Genomic DNA, 19,483 nt, shown 5'->3' with positions numbered 1-19,483 from the left:
TAACATCCAACACTGTTTGATGAATGCAACAAAAAGTTATATTAACTGTGGTGAAGGTAAATGTAATGTAAATGAACTACCGAAAAGAATCCGTTTTTGATCTTGAGGATACATAGGCATTATTTTTACATCTGACAGCAAACAGAGCAGCAAACTATGCTGAAGCATGAATGTAAATTAGATCTCACAATTGGTTGCCAGGACAAATATTAAAGTAGTACTCATATTATTAGCACTACTCATAATTTACTCACATTATTCATATTGATTAGAGAGGAAAAAAACAACAACACACAAACTAGAGCCAGTTATGTCATACACCAGGTTGTTGTTGTGCTGCTGTGTAACAGCAGACTTACCTCACAGAAGTTGAGGTATTTTAAGAGCAGTGAGGAGAAAGAGGTGACACAGGATTAGCCAGGAGAACGCCTTAGCATTTGACACCCTATCAGAGTGGAGTCAGTTATGATTAGAGGTTGACATGGTTTTTCTCTCTGGAACAAGTTGGCAATGGCTGGGTGCTGCCAGTTTAAGGGATTGAATTCCAATGCGTAGCGCATGACTCCACCATTACTGAGGTTGGGTGTCCCATTGCCTGTGTGGCTCTGTAATAGTGACAATGTGATACTTTATTGATCCTGTAGGGAAAAGTCCTTTTGTTTGCTCCCCTATATAGCGCTCACTCAGCTACAGAATAGCATAGCTTTACAGAAATGTGATGACTTGCTTAAAAATTTCAACAGGATTTGAAACTGAAGGCCTTGAGCAAATGTCTTCGAGTTCAAGGACAGGTTCTCCATGCTTCCTCTACCTGCCATGAGACTTAACAGACAGCTATGACAAAACTAAAGATGATCCAGGTTAAACAGAACAGGTCACTTTTTTGTTCATGGCTTTTAAATCTTGTAAATCTTTTAGAGCCAAATGGACCAAAACGGATTAACAGATAACATTTTTATGTCATTTTTCACATTTAGGAAGCCTCTCTAAAACAAAACAAATAATGAAAAAAGCAGACTTTGTAATAACTACCTCAACAAAATGGTGTGCAAATGTTTGAGTAGCATACTTCTAACTACATCCCTAACAGCCACTCTCAGTTCAGTGTTAGCTATAGGGTCTCTGGAGGTAAATAGACTTACTGCAAAGAAGATTTGGTTTTGAGGATTACAGGTTTACTTACTAAGGCCTACCTCCTGGGGTCAGGAGTAACTCTTGTCATGTCTTCTGTAATAAACCACTTCGGCAGCTCTTGTTCAGCCATAAATACTCATGATGGATACCAGATGGATGAATATAAAATAAAAAAAAATCAGAAAAGGGGAGGGTGATACGTGAAATGAAAAAGCATCTTACATACACAGACCAGAACACAGGCACAAGAGAAAGACTAGTGTTGGCTCATTTATAATGCATGATTCATTCAGAATCAATTAGGCCTCAGCACACAAAACACATTCTGTATAATGAAGAGTTTGGCATCACGGCCGGTTGAGTCGCAAAGAAATGACCGGCACAAGAATCTGGCCAATTACAGACCCACAGGGCCCAGTAATAACATCAGTGAGTGACGAATTCAATACATGGGCCTGAAGACTTGGAGGACTTTTTTCAGGCTTTGGCAAGATGTGAGAATATATTCTCATAACAAATTGAAACAATAAGAAGGTACATAGTGAGCGAGAAACTGCATTTCTAATTTATTCTAAAAGGCAGAAAACTTAGTCATATGAAGTCATAAACAGGTGAACAGTACAGCAGAGGTTCCAATGTTTTATTTACTATTGGCCGCCCTCCCTCTATAGATATAAGATCTAAAAATAATTTTTTTTCATTGCTAAATAAAAGATGAATTTTTTGTGTGTGTGCACAGAGCAGAGGAGAAACTGGTGAAGATAATGTTAATGGAGCTGATGACAATTTGTAACTTAAAGTGCAATAAAAGCCAGCCAAGAAATTTAAAAGCAAAAAATGGACCGATGCTGCTCACCAAAATCTATGAAATTGAGCCTTGAAAACAGAAGGTGAGGGTGGGCCACAATAAGACAGTCACAAAACTAAAAATGTATGCAGATTTCCACATAGAACCATCTGCAATAAGCCTTTGTGAGGGTTGGGATTTCAAACCTTCTGTCAAAAGGACAGCAGCAGCATGAGGCTGTGACACTAGTCATTCACTTCCCTGCTCAAATGATTGAAAAATAATACTTCTGACAAGAAATCAGTTCCTCGTTTCACATAAATAACAATAAAACAAAATGATATCATTGATACGAAAAACTTTCACATTTTTCTACTGTGATTAAATCAGAGTTGTAACACTCACGTACACACTTGCACTGAGGTGCCCTGAGTGCAGCGAGCCCAATGTAGAACATGCTGGAATGAAGCGATGACTTGCATAAATCCTAAAAATTAATCAACACTGCAGTGTGTGCTCTAGGCAAATTAGCATAGCGTAGAAAATGCAGGAACAAAGCAGAGGCACACATCACTCGCTGAATCCTAACGGTGGTGCATGAGATATTGTGCATAACACCACAAACGTTAGACTAAGAGACAAACTGGACCAATCGATACTTCTTGCCTAGGTTGTTTTTAATTTAGATGAAAACATTATCACTCTTAGTTATACATTCATAATGCATAACACTGAAACAGTACAAGCGAAAGACAGTCAATAGTATGCATTAATAATCAGTTATTGCTCGTTAAAGTAACTCCAAATGCAAGAAACAAAAAATCTGACAATCCTACTGAATACAAGACAATATATGTGAGCTTCTTTCTCTGGCTTCTTACGATTCCTTAGGGTAAACTGCACCCTCTCCCTGCTGATGACACTTTCAGCAGATAATGTAATCAGAATTGCTTTGAGTCTTTGGCTTGGCCACCAATGTGAGTCTGAAATCACAGCAGCTATTATCACATTTCAAGTCAACACAAAGGCTGCCCTGAAAATGAATGCTTTCAAGTATTAAAGATCCCTGATTTGGCTTTAATTCTCTGCTTTGAGTATTTATGTATTAGACCTTCGTGGCTAAGGATGAAATCTGGACTGACACTCTACCTAGTGCCCATTTATTTCCCTTTAATTATCGTTAGCTTGCAGGCTACATGTGTATGAGGCAATCCGTTTGCCCAGTACTTAAAGGAAACCCCTTTTTTCCTTTAAATTAACACACCTGCGGTTATGGTTAGGGTAAAGGTTAAGTTTAGCAACACCAATGAGTAAGAAGTTATGTCACCAAGACATAGCCACTAAAGCGTATGCAGACATGGGTGATTAACTATGTATTAATAGACCTCTCTGCATTGAATCATATCTGTTATTAACCTCTGTCTCTCTTCCACAGCATGTCTTTTATCCTGTCTTCCTTCTCTCACTCCAACTGGTCGCAGCAGATGGCCCCGCCCCTCCCTGAGCCTGGTTCTGCCGGAGGTTTCTTCCTGTTAAAAGGGAGTTTTTCCTTCCCACTGTCGCCAAAGTGCTTGCTCATAGGGGGTCATATGATTGTTGGGTTTTTCTCTGTATCTATGAAGCACCTTGAGGCGACTTTTGTTGTGATTTGGCGCTATATAAATAAAATTGAATTGAATTAACTAACAAAGTTTCAGTGTAAGAAGTAGTATACCATGATTGCCGCCCTACAAGAAAAACAATAGAGGTCCAGTTCATGCAACGTTACAATGGTCCCCACCCACGACTGTTCTCTAACACCTTCTCTTTGTTATGGAGCTTAAAGGTCTCAGTACGTTAGGAGTGGGGATGTTAGCTAGATAAAAATATGCAACTGATGTTGTCTTTAAGATCTATGGGAACTTGTGAGAAGCAAAATTACTGTTCACAAAACCAGAACGCTCAAAAGCAAAGAACTGCTATGTGCACTGTGTGGATGTGGACACAGGGAATCAATTAAAACAGCATTCCATGTAAAGGCATCTGTGTGTGTATGGTTTGGTGTGTCTGAATTACTTTTCCACACAATTTAAGTTACTGATCCATTAATCTTGAGGTGGAAAAAGTGCGTTGTGTGTGTGCAGAGCTGTCAGTTTATTTGTTGCGCATTTTCTTTCTGCTCTGCTTATTTGGTTAGTTCAGGGATCACAAGACTCCCCTCCTCCGCACAAATGTGTCTGTAAGTATGAAGCTTACCATATAGCCGAGCTTTGTGATAAACATTACCAAGTCTCACAGCAGAGAGCTGAGCTGAGCTGTGCTTTCAGACTGCTTTTTAAATAGACTTCTAACCCTTATTTTTTTAGCCTAACTTTGTACAGCAGGCAAAATCCAGGCTAATAACCAACTGACTGAGAATGATCTCTTAAGAAGAAAAGAAAAACACCCAAAAAACAAAGAAACAAAAAAGAGGCTCAGTTACATAGACCAGAATTAAAATAAACCATTGCTAGTTTGAATCCATTTGTCTGTTTGAAGAGGCACTCAATTATTCTTCTGCTCATCTCCATCATCTCTCACCTTTGTAATCGTGTTTTGCAATATTGTCTTGGTTGCCGTGTTTGCATCTATCCTTGCTTTTATGAGAATGTGCGTGTGTGTTTCTCCATGGATGCGTGTGGCTGTCTGCAAATGTGGTGAGGATCTGTACAAGATTTAGGAGTCAAGTGCAAATATGAAAATAATTACCACAATCTCAGCAGCCTGAAGGAACTCCAGCAGGGCTAATCCTCTCAGACATTTCTATCCTTGGTTTGGGCCTGTCTTCTGAGGGTTTTGAAAGCCTCATAATTCTATGTAAACTAACAATGCCTAAATCTTCTTATGAATTAACACAGTGGAGATAAAACTACACTGTATTTGCCAAATACTGAAAAACATCTTTCTTATTTATTTTTGTAAATCAAGGTGTCAAATAGATGACAAAGCATGGCATGATTAAGGCTAGCTCTGCAATTAGTGAAGAACATCACATCACGCAAAAGTATAATACCTACCAGATAACGGAAAAGTTGCTACCATATAATCGTGAGAGTTATCAGTTTTTTTCATTTGCTCATCACGCCCCATGTACAGACAAAATGCCACACTCTTGGGTTCAAAGCCATAGTGCATACAGTTGATGGGTGACAGGTGGCTACATATATTTTTCATTTACCGTCTGACCTGCCTGGAGTTTCACATAACAAAGCATGTAGTATTAAATGAGATGCAAGGTTATTTCTGGCTACACTGAAGTATGATTCATATATTCTTAGAATTGCTACTGAATGAATAATTTCAAAATCTTAAAAACATATAATTTTAGTTTAAACTAACAAATACTACTTCTGTGAGGATTCATTCAGGAGGCAACTCTAGCCTCAACGGTAGCCTCAGCAGGAGTATCAATGCAAGTAAGTTACAAGACCTAAAAGCAAATGATGTTCCTTTTTTATATATTGCAGCAGTTTATTAAGGATTTCAATCATTTTTCTCAATCACATTCGTGAAGAGTAGGTATTGGGGTTAGGCAACCAAAATCATCATTTCAGCCAGCAACAGGAGATTACATTAATGCGCTAAACCTATGGACCACTGCAGGTAAATTGTTTCAGGGCAGATAAAATGCTGAAGACAGTAGCTATTAGTTAATGAAGCCCCATACTGTTGGTTCCATTATTACCACTGACAGTGTGCAAAATATGCTTTTAGAGGTTAATTAAATGTAGTACTTTTGATGCCTTGAATGCTGATGAGGTAAATGTGATTTAAAAATCATCCCCAAAGCCATCAATCAGCTATAGATTCTTGCCACGAGTAAAGTTATCATACTGACCACCCTCTGTAAGTCAACAAAAAAACCATCTGACCTTTAAGCTCTATTGAACTGTTTCTAGTACCACAAATCCACTGAGCATCAAGTTCCTACCAATGGTTATAGAGGTAAGTTCTGAATGATAATAAACTTTTCTTTTCACTGTGCACATAGATTTCCAAACAAATAGATGTTTATTGAAGAAACTGACTAGTTTAGCTTATGCTGGTGACTGCTGGCTCCAGTTCAAGCCATGGATTCTGCAGAGATGCAATGGCCAGTGAGGAGAATAAATCCAGATTGAGTGGGCTGGTTGGAAGTGCTGTGTGGATCACGTAGTGTTGATCATCACTTCTGTTGGTGGTTCACTGTGGCTTTTATCTCTTTTACATTAGCTACAGCTCAATCCTTATGTGGGTGGCGCTTGATTGCTAGGCAGCATATGGTCCCCTTAGCATCAGATCATTCCACTACATGCTTAAGCAACTGCGCGTCCCTGCCCCCAACCTCTCCTTGCGGCTGAGAAGAATACATCTGACAAGCCATAGGTTGCCACAGTGCCTGCAGGACGTGCATGTCCTGACAATCCACGGTCTGATAGTTGAGATTGCTGCAGGGCAAATCTAACAAGGTAAGCATACACAGGAAAAAATGTTTCCTCTGACAAAGTAAAGAACCTCCCAGTTACTGCTGCCCCCAAGTAATGAGATGCTGCTCTTAATAGCTGGTTTTTGTGTGTGATTTATGAATTCCTTTCTATTTACAGATGCAAATTTTCTGCGCTAATTTATGCAGAATTAAAGTCAGGGATGATGTAGGCCCCTTAGAGTTGTTTAGCAATTGTATGAGTAACACTCACTTCTAATAACCCAGTTTCCAAATATCCTCTTTGCAATAATGCAAACATGTTCCTAGGCCCGGGCTGGTGAAGTGTCAGATCAGGAAATTTCATTTATTTCTTTACAATAAAAAAAGAAACAGCAATAACTCTACCAACAGACTGGACAACAGTTCCTTTTATGTACTTGCAAGCAAGGGACTCAAACCACCGCAATCACACCTCTTGTGTTTTCAATGAGAAGAAGAACGAGCAGCAAAACCAGTGAATGAGATGTCTACATACGCACAATGTTGTTTTTGTGGTTTGTTACCTAGACCGCAGCACTACAAATAAAAAACACAAAATAAAAAATTTTGCTGAATAAACATTTTACAAATATCCATGGGCATGATATACACCAGGTGTTTACAATCTTTTTTTTTTTTTTAAACACTGTTGCGGTCATACAGTCAGGATTATTATAAATGCATGCTTAATTAAATTAAACATGTGCAACACGGTCATATTCAAACCAAAGCTTCTGCATGCAAATGCAATCTATAAACAGCGACTGCTGTTTACAATGATGTGTATAAATGCAGAGTCTCAACATGACAACATGAAAATTGCAGACAAAATGAGAGCAGGAATGACTTCATTGGCTTATACACCGCTCTGAATTCACAGTCATACCAAATCTCTGCTTTTTTTCCCCCTTTTTTAAATTACATTAGACACTGGCATCAACATGGTCACAAAGTTTTACTTGGTCACAATAATCCCACCTCTAGTGTTTGACACGAGTAGTTCTCAGTTGTAAAGCTGCAAAAGTGTTGATACCGCCTTGACAAAGTTCTAATGGCGAGATCCTGCTGTCATTATGTGACAAATTGCTTCGAGATTAGGCACTGGCTCCGGACCAACCCTCATACCGCCTTAGTGAAAAGAGATTGTAGAATTGGTGATTTTACATCAGCTAGAATATACAGAAGTGAGGTTTTGCTTCTCTAATCTTGATTATCAGGAAGAATATGCACCTGGTGAGTACATACTACGTCAAGTAGCAATGCAGTGGCAAATGGGAATGTACTTACACAATAGCCTTCCCAAGATTGAATTTTCTAAGTCAATATGCATAACACAGATTAAAGAAGGGGGAAAAAAGGTCTAATAATAGCCAAGTCATGACAAACTATCTGACTTTGGTTAACATTTTATAGAAGAAAAAGATAAAGAAAATGTTAACACTGTTTCTAATAACCGTTTACTTTTTAGATGTCATAAGTGTTAGCATGAACTAACATGTTAGCATGTTGTTAGTATAACCCAATTAAGAATTAATATTTTAATTTTTCCTTTTCCAGGCAACAAGAAAACAGGAAATTCTCCCTCCCTAGACAGATTATAAATAAGACCAATAGCTAGCGTTGATGTGGTTGATACTGCTTATTTTATATCATGGGTGAACTGTCAATAAATACGGTCTGCAGTCATTCTGTAGTGTACATGAGGCTTTTGGGACAACATTTGGGTTAGAGGTTATATATGGGGCTTAGCCTTGAATATGCAAAGGTCAGCCTATTTAATTACCAATCACTGCTCTTTATTCCTGGTACTTACCTCAACCTGAAGACGACGAAGCATTTTCAGTTATTGTCCCCAATCTGGATTTTTCAAAGCCATCGAAGGACCCACCTTCATCCCCCTTAGCCTCCTCTTTCCCTATATCAGCCTATGCTTACACAATTTATTTACTTATGTACTACTACTACTAATTAACTACTTCTCTTATTAAAATAGGAATTTATTTAATCATTCTTAAGTTTATAATTGCTCTGTAAAGCAGAGGTGTCATACTCACTTTTTTTCATGGGCCCAATCTGATCTCAGTTCAATAGTTTTACTGGGCCAGACCAGTAAAACTATTGCATAATAGCCTGTATGAAAAACACCCCTTTAAATGTGCAAAGAACTACAAGCAGCTTCTTCAAATGTTCATTTTTTTCACATTCGATGAACCATCAATTGTAAAATGAAGGTGTAATTAAGATAAATACGTAAAAACAAATGAATTTCAACACATCCATTTTACTATATTTGGCAGGTCCAACCGTCATTACATGTACATTACAATTCACAGATCACAGTGGATCTAAAATAGGCACAAAACTCTTACATGTCCAGTTTTTGTAAATAGACAAAAAAAAATAGCATTTTATGCATTTACAATTGTAAAAATTTGGCTATATCTAAAAATACTTCCACTATTTTGCATACATAATTTCTCCTGTGTAGTAATGCTGGCATCATGTCGCCAGACCAAGAACTGCAGTGCATTTTATTGAAATAAAGAGAGTAATTAATGTCTTTGCAAAGCTATCCGGTGGGTGGAATTGGACCCTCTAGTTGGCTGCTTTTGGTCCTCGTGCCACATGTTTAACAACCCTACTGTAAAAAGCATTTGGGTTACAGTTTTTAGAAGCAAGTTTTATATATATATATAATATAATATATAATATATATATATATATAATTATATATAATAATATATATATCCCCCTCGATGTATAGGCACACACGTACACCAAACAATCGTATGAAGTGTGTGTTGCAGGAACAAGCCTGTGGCCTACTATGGAAGCCTCCTCTACAACCACAGGTAGAAATGATACAAATGTAGCCTCGGCCGATTATTGCACTTATCACAGTTTAGTGGCTCAGACGAAACAATGTTGCAACCATCAACACAGCGCCATGCTATCTAGAAAACACACCGAGATGGATGCTATATATTTGAATGCAGTGCGATATAGTAGGAGCAAAGACCTAACATAAGCAGCCGTTACATTTTCCTGTCTGCTGTGTCAAATGTGCCACAAATAGTCGCCAGCCTAGGCTTAATAAGCGTGTATTTTTGTTTCGAAAACTCATTTGCACAGGCCTAGTTGCTAATAAGAGTGTAGGCTATGTCGAGAAGGGATAAGAAATATCTGGGCCACAAGCTGCAGGCTACTGTCAGCCCTGGGGTATTGCACAGAGAGCGCGACAGGGAGCCAAAAGTGGGTGAGAAAAGCGTTTCCTTCTCGCCACAGCTCTACGTTTTTTCGACCGTTCACTCAAAGCGGAACGCTCGCTACGAGCGAGAACCTGTCAAAACTGAGCTATATTCGACACATTAAAGCACAGGCCTGTCCACTGGTGTGTTCACCAGTCGGCGGAGGTTGAAAATAAGAGTCGTTGCTGCTTACCATCTTGCAGGTCGGATGATGAAATCCAAGCGATGTGAACGGAAAAGGAGGTTACAACAGCAGAAGTCAGCAGGCCGCCGAGCTGTGGCGAGAAATACAAGAAAAATACGCTGTAGGTGCTCTCGGCTCTCGTCCTGGCTTTACACCCAGGTTCAGGATCTCTTAACCGTTTCTCTCTCCTTCACCGAGGCTTTCACTGCAGTGGCTGAAGGGAGGGAGACCCGCTGGGAGGGGACAGTAAGCGGAGGAGGAGGTTCGGTTTGACAAGCAGGCGGTGGCGGAGGGGAGGAGAGAAGAGTCGAAGGGGGGGAGGTGCAGCAGTACTGTACATCCGGGAACTGCTGGGTCTATCGATTTATTTATTTATTTGTATTCCTGCTTCGAGTACAAGTTTGTGCACGTGCTCCCCCAACTGGCTTTATGACTGTACTACAAGAAGAGGCCAATCTAGCCTTCGTCTCCTGAACCTCAGTATATCCAAGTTTTACATGGAGTTCATTTTTGCTATAATGCCCTAAAGTGCTTGAATTATTCCTTGGCGATTGTGTTCCATATTGACACGGTAGCTTCACACAGTTGCTGCAGATTCACCTACTGAATCTCCTTGATATGCACCTGCTGTTTCACCACTTGCCAAATGTGCAATACTGGATTGAGAGCTGGTGAGTGTGAAGTCCAGATAAGCATACCAAACTTAATTTCACATTAAAAAAAATAGTCTGAGGTGATTTTACCTTTGTGACATGGTACATTATCATACTGGAAGCAGCAAGATGTCAAAAGATGGGTACACTGTAGTCATAAAGGGATGGACATGGTCAGCAGCAATACTCAGGTAGAGTGTGGTGTTTAAATAAGGCTTAGTGGTCCTACGGAGCCCAAGGTATCCCAAGAAAATACCCCCTCACATTTACACCACCAATAGCCTGAACCAGTTATACAAGACAGAATGGGTCTATGATTTCATGTTGTTTATGCAAAATTCTTCTTTTTGACAATGTGCTTGTTTCTAGATTGTCTTATCCTTGTATTTATCCCCAAACGCCTTAATAAATCACCTATAAACATGACCCAAACATGTGCGAGTATGCACATAATGTGATTCTGCAGTATGGTTTCCTTTGTGTCAGCCATTTTCTTCTGTACTATACTTTTTTCGGAGGATGTGCATGGATTCTTTGTTTGTTCCTAATTCCATTCCATTTTTTAAAAATGTATACAGCGCCAATTCACGACAACATTCACCTCAAGGTCTATTATATTGTAAGGTAAAGACCCTACAGTTTTAGAAAGAAACACCAATAATAACACAAACTTCTATGACGAAGCACTTAGTGACAGTGGGAAAGAAAAACTTCTTTTTAACAGAAAGAAACAAAAGGCAAACTGTAGGAGAGACAGCCAGAGTCTAGTAACTGGCCGTGATTGAATACAGTAATGTTGTATAAACACACTGAAAGTGAAAAGAGAAGATTGGAGAAGGAATGCTCCGTCCATTAAGCAAAGCCCCCCCGCTCCCCACCAGCAACATAAGCTTATTGCTGCATAACAAAGTTTTATTCCTAATCTTAAACGTAGCACAGAATGAGTGTGCCACGCAAAAAGATTTTTCATTTTAATGTCTACAATGTAAACAGTCAACACTATCACAAAAAAAGGTCAGAACAATACTGAATATAAACTTCACCACAGAAAAAATTTAACATCACATTTGACACCAATTTCTTGCATAGGTAAGTAAAGTATTTAATTGAAAATAGTTGTCATTTCTACAAAGTACACACAGTAACGTAAAAACATTTCACATGGTCCACTCACTGTACAAAAATACATTTTTTTAAATATCATATATTTACCACATTAAATAGAACAAAATGGTCCAAATATTCCAAATAAATTATTTGTCTTTACGCACAAATATCCGTGGCAAGGACCACTGTTAGAGGTAGAGAGAATAAACATACACTAGACAGGGGCACAACTTCACCCAAATCCAAAACTCCTATTTGCCACACTGTATTACACAAATGATAAAACACACTGATCCACAACACTACCCTGAGGGTTTCATTCCAAAATTGGGACTATTTTAAAAATCACTCGAAGTGTGACAGCAAAGTTTAGATAATTTCATGGTTGCTGACTCACAAGACTCACAAGTTCAATCCATTGCAAAATGATATGGGCTGAAAACATTTATCAAACAAGACAGTTATGATTTTGGGTAACAACAACTAACCAAAGTTTGCATAGAAGCAGTCAATAATGACTTAAAATGGCAACAGCACCAACAAAACAGCTGTTTGGATAATAAGAACAGCCTTCAGCCTTGGCACAGCATAAATGAAGCTGAATTCAATTGAATATAAATTCTAAATTTATATTACAGTGACAGATTCTTGTATAAATTACTGCACTTGTTAAATCAGACAGAGAATGATGTAATTCATTTTTAGGCATGTCTGAAGAATTTCTTTAACCACACTAGAATGCTCTGTGTTTCCTTTTGTGGAAAGTTTGGATTTTGAAATGAAACTCTCTGTAGACGTTCAGTAGCTTCAAAGTACATGCACGTCTGTACAAGCACCATATGTAAACAGATACTGTAACTAAACACACAGGCACTCTCACACACATACACCCATGTACATACATGTAACTCTTGTCACACTTGGGGTTTACCAGATGTCACAAAAAAACTGCATGTGAAAAAAAATATTTGCCTCATAAAACTTCATTTAATTTTAGCCTCAATAAATGCGAAAAGACTGGAAACATCACTGCATTTTATATTTCAAACCATTAGAAATGAATTAGCAGGAGCCTGAACACATTCTTGAGGGCATAATGGAGGGAAATCCTGCATTTTCTCTTCAAATACCTTTAGTTTTTCCGATATTGGCAGATTGCAGACAGACAGAAAACAGAGTAAAACCACAGAATTGTCTTCATTTCAAAACAACATGCAGATGATTTTAAAAATCTTTCAGACCATCACACAAACATCTCTTTGTTGACCCACATGAGCGTACGCGTGTCGTTGGGTTTGCATTCGTATTCAATGCTGTTGAAGCTGTTTCCCCACTGGCAGTGATCCCTCTTGTTGTAGTTGTAGTACTTCACCTGCCACACCGTTTCAAACATTCCCGCCTCTGTGAACTGAAGCAGAAGCAGATGTACCACTGTGTACATACACTGGCACACACAATGATGTAGAGCACATGCAGTGTGGTAGACTGGAACATGCATGGGTACTCTCTCTATAAAGGCACAGACTCCTGTTGTATCATGTGTAAAATCATTTGAAGATGTAGTGAAAAGGGAGCATACTGACAGCACAGATGGATGCACACACAGGCACACGCAGACGCACACACACACACACACTTCCAAACACACACACCAGATCATCCCATAGGCCTCAGCGTGTGAACTCAACAGATGGGTCACACATATAAATGTATGTAGACACAAATAACACAGTATTTCATAATGTATTTATATTTCATTTTACTGCCAGAAAACCAGAAACTTTAAATTTATAAATATATATTAATGTATTTTCATGTAAAATCTTAGCATTAGGTGTTCTCATTGCCATGAAAATCTATGTAGTGCTGCTTGCTGAAAGAAAAATGTACCATCTTCAATGATGTCACACTTTCTAAAATGGAACTTGAGCAAGGAAAGCGGAGGATGCTGGAGAAGCTGCGATTAAAGATACAAAGTGAATCTTCAGGGAAGTGTTTTTATCCATGGTGCATGAAAAGCTGTGACTGAGTGGGCAGTGCATGTGATAAAATATATACATGGGGTGCTGACGGTTCTTTAAGTTATCACTTTAACCTGTTAAGTTAAACTGTCTTAACTTGACAAAGGCTAAGGCCGATTAACTTCTTATTTGACAGCATAAAAACTATTTGTTTGACAGCACTCACTGGATATTCAAAACAATGGGATAGTCCATGGATCTCACTGAAGTCTAAGAAAGAAGGTCTTCTTGAGATTTGCGATTCCATTTGAGAGTCCAAGATCACCTGTTGAAACAATTCTATATATTAAAACTTAGTTGGATGTGTCACTACTTTGCCAATACCCAAAACTGTCACCCTGAGATGAAAGGAAGTTGACTGATATGTTCAGGAACTACTACCAAGGCTCAAGCCTGCCATGAACTGCAAACTGCTGGAAAACCAGCATCACTGTTCACAGTGAAAAGTTTTATGTCACTGTGGAGCGAGAGGGTACAGACCTGCCCCTTGAAATTTAATTGAAAATCCAACACCTTCAGCCTATATGGACAAGCGGATTGCCTTCTGGAAAAAAGTTTTTGATAGGACAAAATAAAGATTGAGCTACTTTGGCCGCAGTGAGAAGAGGTATGTTCTGAGGAATAAAGATGAGGATTTGAAACCTAAGAACACTGTAGCAACCGTCAAACACAGTGGTGGTAACATCATGATCTGGGGGCCGTTTGCTGCCATTATTACTGGTACATTGCACAAAATTGATGGAATAAAGAAGGAGGAGACCTGCTTCCAAATTCTTCAACCTTGCCTCAAATCAACAGCTAGATGGTTGAAACTTAGACAGAGTTGGGTGTTCCAGCAGGACAATAACTGGAAACACACATCAAAGCTCAGTCCATGTCAGGAAACAAACCAGTTTAAATGAACTCTACCAACTCTGTCACAAACAGTGGTCAAATATCCAGCCATAATAATGCCAGGATCTTGTTTATGGCTACCAAAATTGAGATAGATCTTGGTGGAGAGTGGCCGAGCTAAGATCTTGTGGGACTTCCAGATACAGACGTACAAAATGGTGGTGGCAAACCAACCAGACATAGTGGTGGTAGACAAGCAGAAAGCAGAAGAAGATGGCCATAGTGATAGGTGTAGCGATACAGAATAACAGCAACATCAGGAAGAAGGAACACAAGAAGCTTGAGAAGTACCAAGGGCTCAGAGAAGAGCTCGAGAAGATGTGGAGGGTGAAGGTAACAGTGGTCCTAGTGGTAATCGGAGCACTAGGTGCGGTGACTCCCAAGCTAGGTGAGTGGCTCCAGCAGATCCCAGGAACAACATCCAAGATCTCTGTCCAGAAGAGCGCAGTAAGGAACAGCTAAGATACTGCGCAGTACCCTCAAGCTCCCAGGCCTCTGGTAGAGGACACGAGAGAAGAATTTATATATATACTTTTGACTCTGTGTGGATTACAGAAAATATAAATAAATTCAAACTTATAATAATAATAATAATACATTTTATTTGAAAGCGCCTTTCAGAACACTTAAGGACACTGTACACAGCACAACACATAAAACAAATTTAAAATAGCAGAGTAGAAAGGTTATGTGGGATAAGCAAATTTGAACAAGTGAGTTTTGAGTCTAGACTTAAAGAGAGAAGAAAGTGATATTTCCTTAATCAGGAAGTAGGGAATTCCAGAGTCGAGGAGCAGACCAACTGAAAGCCCTGCTCCCCATGGTGGAAAGACGGGCAAGATGGGGAGAGGGGACAGAGAGAGAAAGAGAAGAAGAAGATCTGAGACACCGAGATGGGATGGTGATCTGAACCAAATCAGAGAGATATGGAAGGGAGAGATGATGAATTGCCTTAAGCGTATACAAAAGTATTTTGAAATTGATACGATATTTGACCAGGAGCCAATGAAGCTGCTGCAGGACAAGAGTGATGTGATGGATAGAAGGGGTCCTGGTGATAATATGGGCAGCAGAGTTCTGGGTGCGTTGGAGCTTGTGGATGGCTTTTAGAGTAAGACCGAAAAGAAGTAAATTACAGTAATCGATGGCTATGAACAAGAATGGCAGTGGCATGTGGAGTGAGAAAAGGACAGAGACGATTAAACTTGTGCATCTAATTGTTGTTTTTTTGAAGTCATTAAAGACATATGCTTTACAATCAATCCACCCTGGAAAAAGTAATTAAAAGTTCAAAATTAACATGACATTCATGACCATGATGAATATATATAGCCTTCTGATCACAACAGTAATATTACACAAATACTGAGATATGATATAAATATATAATATATAAGTTGTGAATATGCTTAAATGTAGGTGTAAATATAAAAGTAGTCTTAAGTACTCCTACGCTCATAAAATACTGTATCAGGCTATCACAAATCAATGGACCGGTGATGCAGCTGTGCCACACATCACCGATTAAAATCACTTTAACATAACGTTTCTTTTTGATTAAATGCTTCAACTCCTCACATGTCATGTTTCTCCCTCAGGCATAAGAGGACCTAAGACTTGAGAACGCAAGCAAAGGAATCAAGGACATACCAGCTGAGACTCACTGTATATCATGAGGTTGCTTTCCCTCCATTGTGATTGTCTTTCCTTCTTTAATTAGTCTTGTCTATTCAATTACTCTCTGCACACCCACACACCCACACACACATGAATATGTATGTCCTGTGTAAATTGTCAGTCCATCTGTATTCTTGGATTCCTGATTTCTCCGTTTGGCTTATTGTGAGTTCGAATCAGCTTAGCATTAAACCTGGATTTTGGTGTATTCCTGCCTCATGTGTCCTTCATCTGGGTCCTCATTTGCATAAAACATAGTAGAAAGTTTGACAGAATTACTTCTATTAGTTCAGTGTTAAGTTCCAATCTTAATCCAAGTGTATTAACAAACTCTGTTAACACACAACTGACCGCAGTCACTTTTAACCTTTTTGGGTTTGTTTCTTAGCCACCTGTGTTAGAACATTAGAGAGATTTCTGGGTTTTGCAAAGCTGATTAAGAATAAAACATCACCATGGGCTCCAGGAAATTCAATACTTGATATTTTTACTGTTCACTGGAAGTCAGAGCAGAGTTGAAACCCTAAATAGGTTATATTTCCACCCTCGAAACATTCATCATCTACCTGGTAACCTTGGATAAAAAAATGAGGCTATCAAGATACTCTGTAACCATAGAAACACTGCCAGAACCAGAACCATGACAACATAAACAGGAATGGTAAGACCATCACTTGACATTAATCTCAGGATTATAAGAACATTATGAAACACAGATATAGATGAGGTGAAGTGGCTGAACACAGATGAGATCACTTGGTGATTAAAGGACTGGTGAAGACCAAATCTTTCTGTCAGCAGGTTTTGATTTTAATCTGTCTCCATCCCATTTATTCCTATTTTCAGTAAAAATGTGTGCCACAGTTATTATTATGTTGAAGTAATTGTAAGATATGACACAACAAAGCTGGTGGAGGATCTAGAGATATATTAAGAAGACCAGGTAAGTAGTCTAAATGCATCCAGATTAAGAATAAATAGATGATCTGGTTATTTCTGGAGCCAAAAAGGGCCTTGGTTGCTACAATGAAAAAACACAAAACACTACCATGTTTAACGTCTTAAAATGAGTGGAACTGAAAAACTGATAAAAAAGTCAATCAAGAGAACCAAAATCCAAATTGAAGATACATGAATGATAAAAACCATCGCTAAAGAATTAGAATTTTTTTTTAGAGAGCTTACTGGGAACAGGGAAGCTCTTCATCAGGTTTCTTTACCAGCTCATATCAAAACATAATTCCTAAACACACGAGAACAGTTCTTCCACCTCTGTGCTGTGCACAGTGTATCCATACCTGTATGCTGACCTGAACTGGTTGCCTCTCTCCACTTTTGGTATGTGCCACACCTTCTGTCTCGTACAGGCCAGTATAGACCACAGACTGTGGGTCTTTAGACTGCTGCTCCAGGGGGAAGGTCACCCCACCCACGCTCATTGACCTGCATTGACCAGATCACACAGCAAAAATAGAATCATCACAAAACAGCAAAGGTATGAAATGCATGAATGAAAATAGTTTTACACAAAGAGGGAGGGAGAGAGAAAATCAGAGGAAGAGGAAGAGAGAGAGAGAGAGAGCCTTGTGTTGACAAATCAGTTGGTGAAATAGGGCTACAGCTGGGCTTCACTGGCTTGCCCCACATTCAGTTCAACACCACCTATGCATCACTGTGTGTGTGACCTAGTTTTATATTGGAGTGCTCCTTCAGTGATGTTTTTACATCCTGGTAGTTAAATATCCGACGCTAATCCTTATTGGGAGATGCGAGTACGACAACTCACATTACATAATCATGAATTGTAGGCAAATCCCAGGAGGGCGGTGCCACAAAGCCCAAACACTGGAGTCCTAATCTGCGGGGGATTTGACGTGCAGCCAGTTGGGGTTTATGCTGCCTTTATGTGCTCCACGTAAAATCCAACTTTTGAACGTTGAACTTGGAAACAGTCTCTTTACCCCGTTGAGCGCTCCAGCAAGGCTTGCTTCTAATTCAGTTATTATTATTATTATTATTATTATTATTATTATTATTATTATTATTATTATTATTATTATTATTATTATTATTATTATTGAAAGCTACTTAAAAGAGGAAAAGGGGTGTGTTGTTTTAGGCTCTCTGTATTTTAGGCTTGAAAATCAAAATCAAGCCTAAAATACAGAGACCATCAGAACATCGTTGTAATCGACTGCAGGTTTAAAATCTGCACTTGCCTTCTCTTCAGCATATCTGCTAAAGCCAGTGGTATCAGTGCGTCTGCCTTATCCTTGGTCAGTTACAACAAAGACATGTATCTAATTACTCTCAGTACAGATGAAGCAGAAAAGCAGTGGTGCTGTAGTGCAGGCTATTTCGCTTTAAATGGGAAATACATTAAATCAGAAACAAACAATACGACAAAGAAGTCCCAATATTTAGTAAATTCAGGGAGGATTAATAAAATATTCGTAAAACAACGTCATACAACCCCACAGGTCGCTATAGAAATAATTATTTAAAGGGAAAATATCATCAAAAATAGCAAATCAGACAGAAGGAAAAATCTTCATTATTTGAAAGGCTTTCTGAGCTTTTATCGCCATCCTCCAGTAACGTTTATCTGAATGCCTGAAAATATGTCAGCGACGCTCTTTGATAAATGAAATGATCTTTGCGTTTCCAAAAATAGAATATAGATTTAGAATATGGTGATCTGGACGTGATATTTGCCTCCCTGGATTAATAGGTTTCCTAGCAGTTTGGTTGGGTTATGACCTGGTCAGGAAAATCCACATGGGCTACCTACGTGGCCTCGACCGCTCCTGGTTTAACAACCACCTCGATTTTGTACTTCGACCCGGTCAGAAGCTTGATGGTTCGGGTCTGTCCGAACCGGGTCCCGTCGGATTTGAAGTACACGGCTGTGTTGTTAGGAAGCATCTTCAGTGAAATCCCAATTTTCACGATCTGCGGAACGTTGGCCATGTTTCCATATAGCTAGTGTATCTCAGGAGGACCGCGGGGTGTGGGAGGGATCGTCGATCAGTTCGTGGAAACTGAGAAATGCCGTGTGGTGAATCCCAGAGAGCACCGCGCAGCACGGGGAATTGCGCTGCGTAATCCCGTCCAACCTCCAGAATATAAACCTAATCCCAACCGTTGTCACGGGCTGGCTGGCAGACCGTGGGGATGTGGGGAAAGGAGGACCCAAAACGCAGACTCTGCGATGCAAACAGTGCTCTTTATTTACAGTGAAAAGGCTGTAAATACAATAACTCCCCGTTGCTCCCTCGAACCCCGTGTGCGTGCTTCCCTCCGATATCTGTGCTCG

The 19,483-nt window shown here is 39.3% G+C and overlaps 2 protein-coding genes across 4 annotated transcripts in view; both read right to left on the bottom strand.

Moving 5' to 3' along the window:
• LOC102301114 (calcineurin subunit B type 1) overlaps window positions 1-10,101 on the bottom strand; it is a 29,196-nt gene extending 19,095 nt beyond the window's left edge. The window contains exon 1 of the mRNA XM_005922414.2: window positions 9,825-10,101. Coding sequence (XP_005922476.1) covers window positions 9,825-9,827 — 3 coding nt within the window. The 5' untranslated portion in view covers window positions 9,828-10,101. The remainder of the gene's footprint in view (window positions 1-9,824) is intronic.
• Window positions 10,102-11,545: 1,444 nt separating this feature from the next.
• On the bottom strand, window positions 11,546-19,475 carry cnrip1b (cannabinoid receptor interacting protein 1b). Of its 3 annotated transcripts, XM_005922408.3 has the most exons (4): window positions 18,959-19,475; window positions 17,466-17,610; window positions 13,763-13,861; window positions 11,546-12,983 (listed from the first exon to the last, which is right to left on the bottom strand). In XM_005922408.3, the coding sequence occupies exons 1-4, from the start codon at window positions 19,135-19,137 to the stop codon at window positions 12,819-12,821; spliced, it is 588 nt and encodes a 195-aa protein (XP_005922470.1). In that variant the 5' UTR covers window positions 19,138-19,475; the 3' UTR covers window positions 11,546-12,818. The 3 variants fall into 3 exon arrangements, with proteins under 3 accessions (XP_005922470.1, XP_005922471.1, XP_005922472.1); XM_005922409.3 differs by lacking the exon at window positions 13,763-13,861; XM_005922410.3 differs by lacking the exon at window positions 13,763-13,861 and having other exon boundaries at window positions 17,478-17,610.
• Window positions 19,476-19,483: the final 8 nt, after the last annotated feature.

The sequence above is a fragment of the Haplochromis burtoni genome, unplaced genomic scaffold, assembly GCF_018398535.1.
Source record: "Haplochromis burtoni strain Fernald_Lab_line unplaced genomic scaffold, NCSU_Asbu1 Contig_57, whole genome shotgun sequence".
NCBI lineage: Eukaryota > Metazoa > Chordata > Actinopteri > Cichliformes > Cichlidae > Haplochromis > Haplochromis burtoni.
The sequence above is the reverse complement of the archived record's forward strand: the minus strand, read 5'-3'. Positions and strand labels throughout refer to the sequence as shown.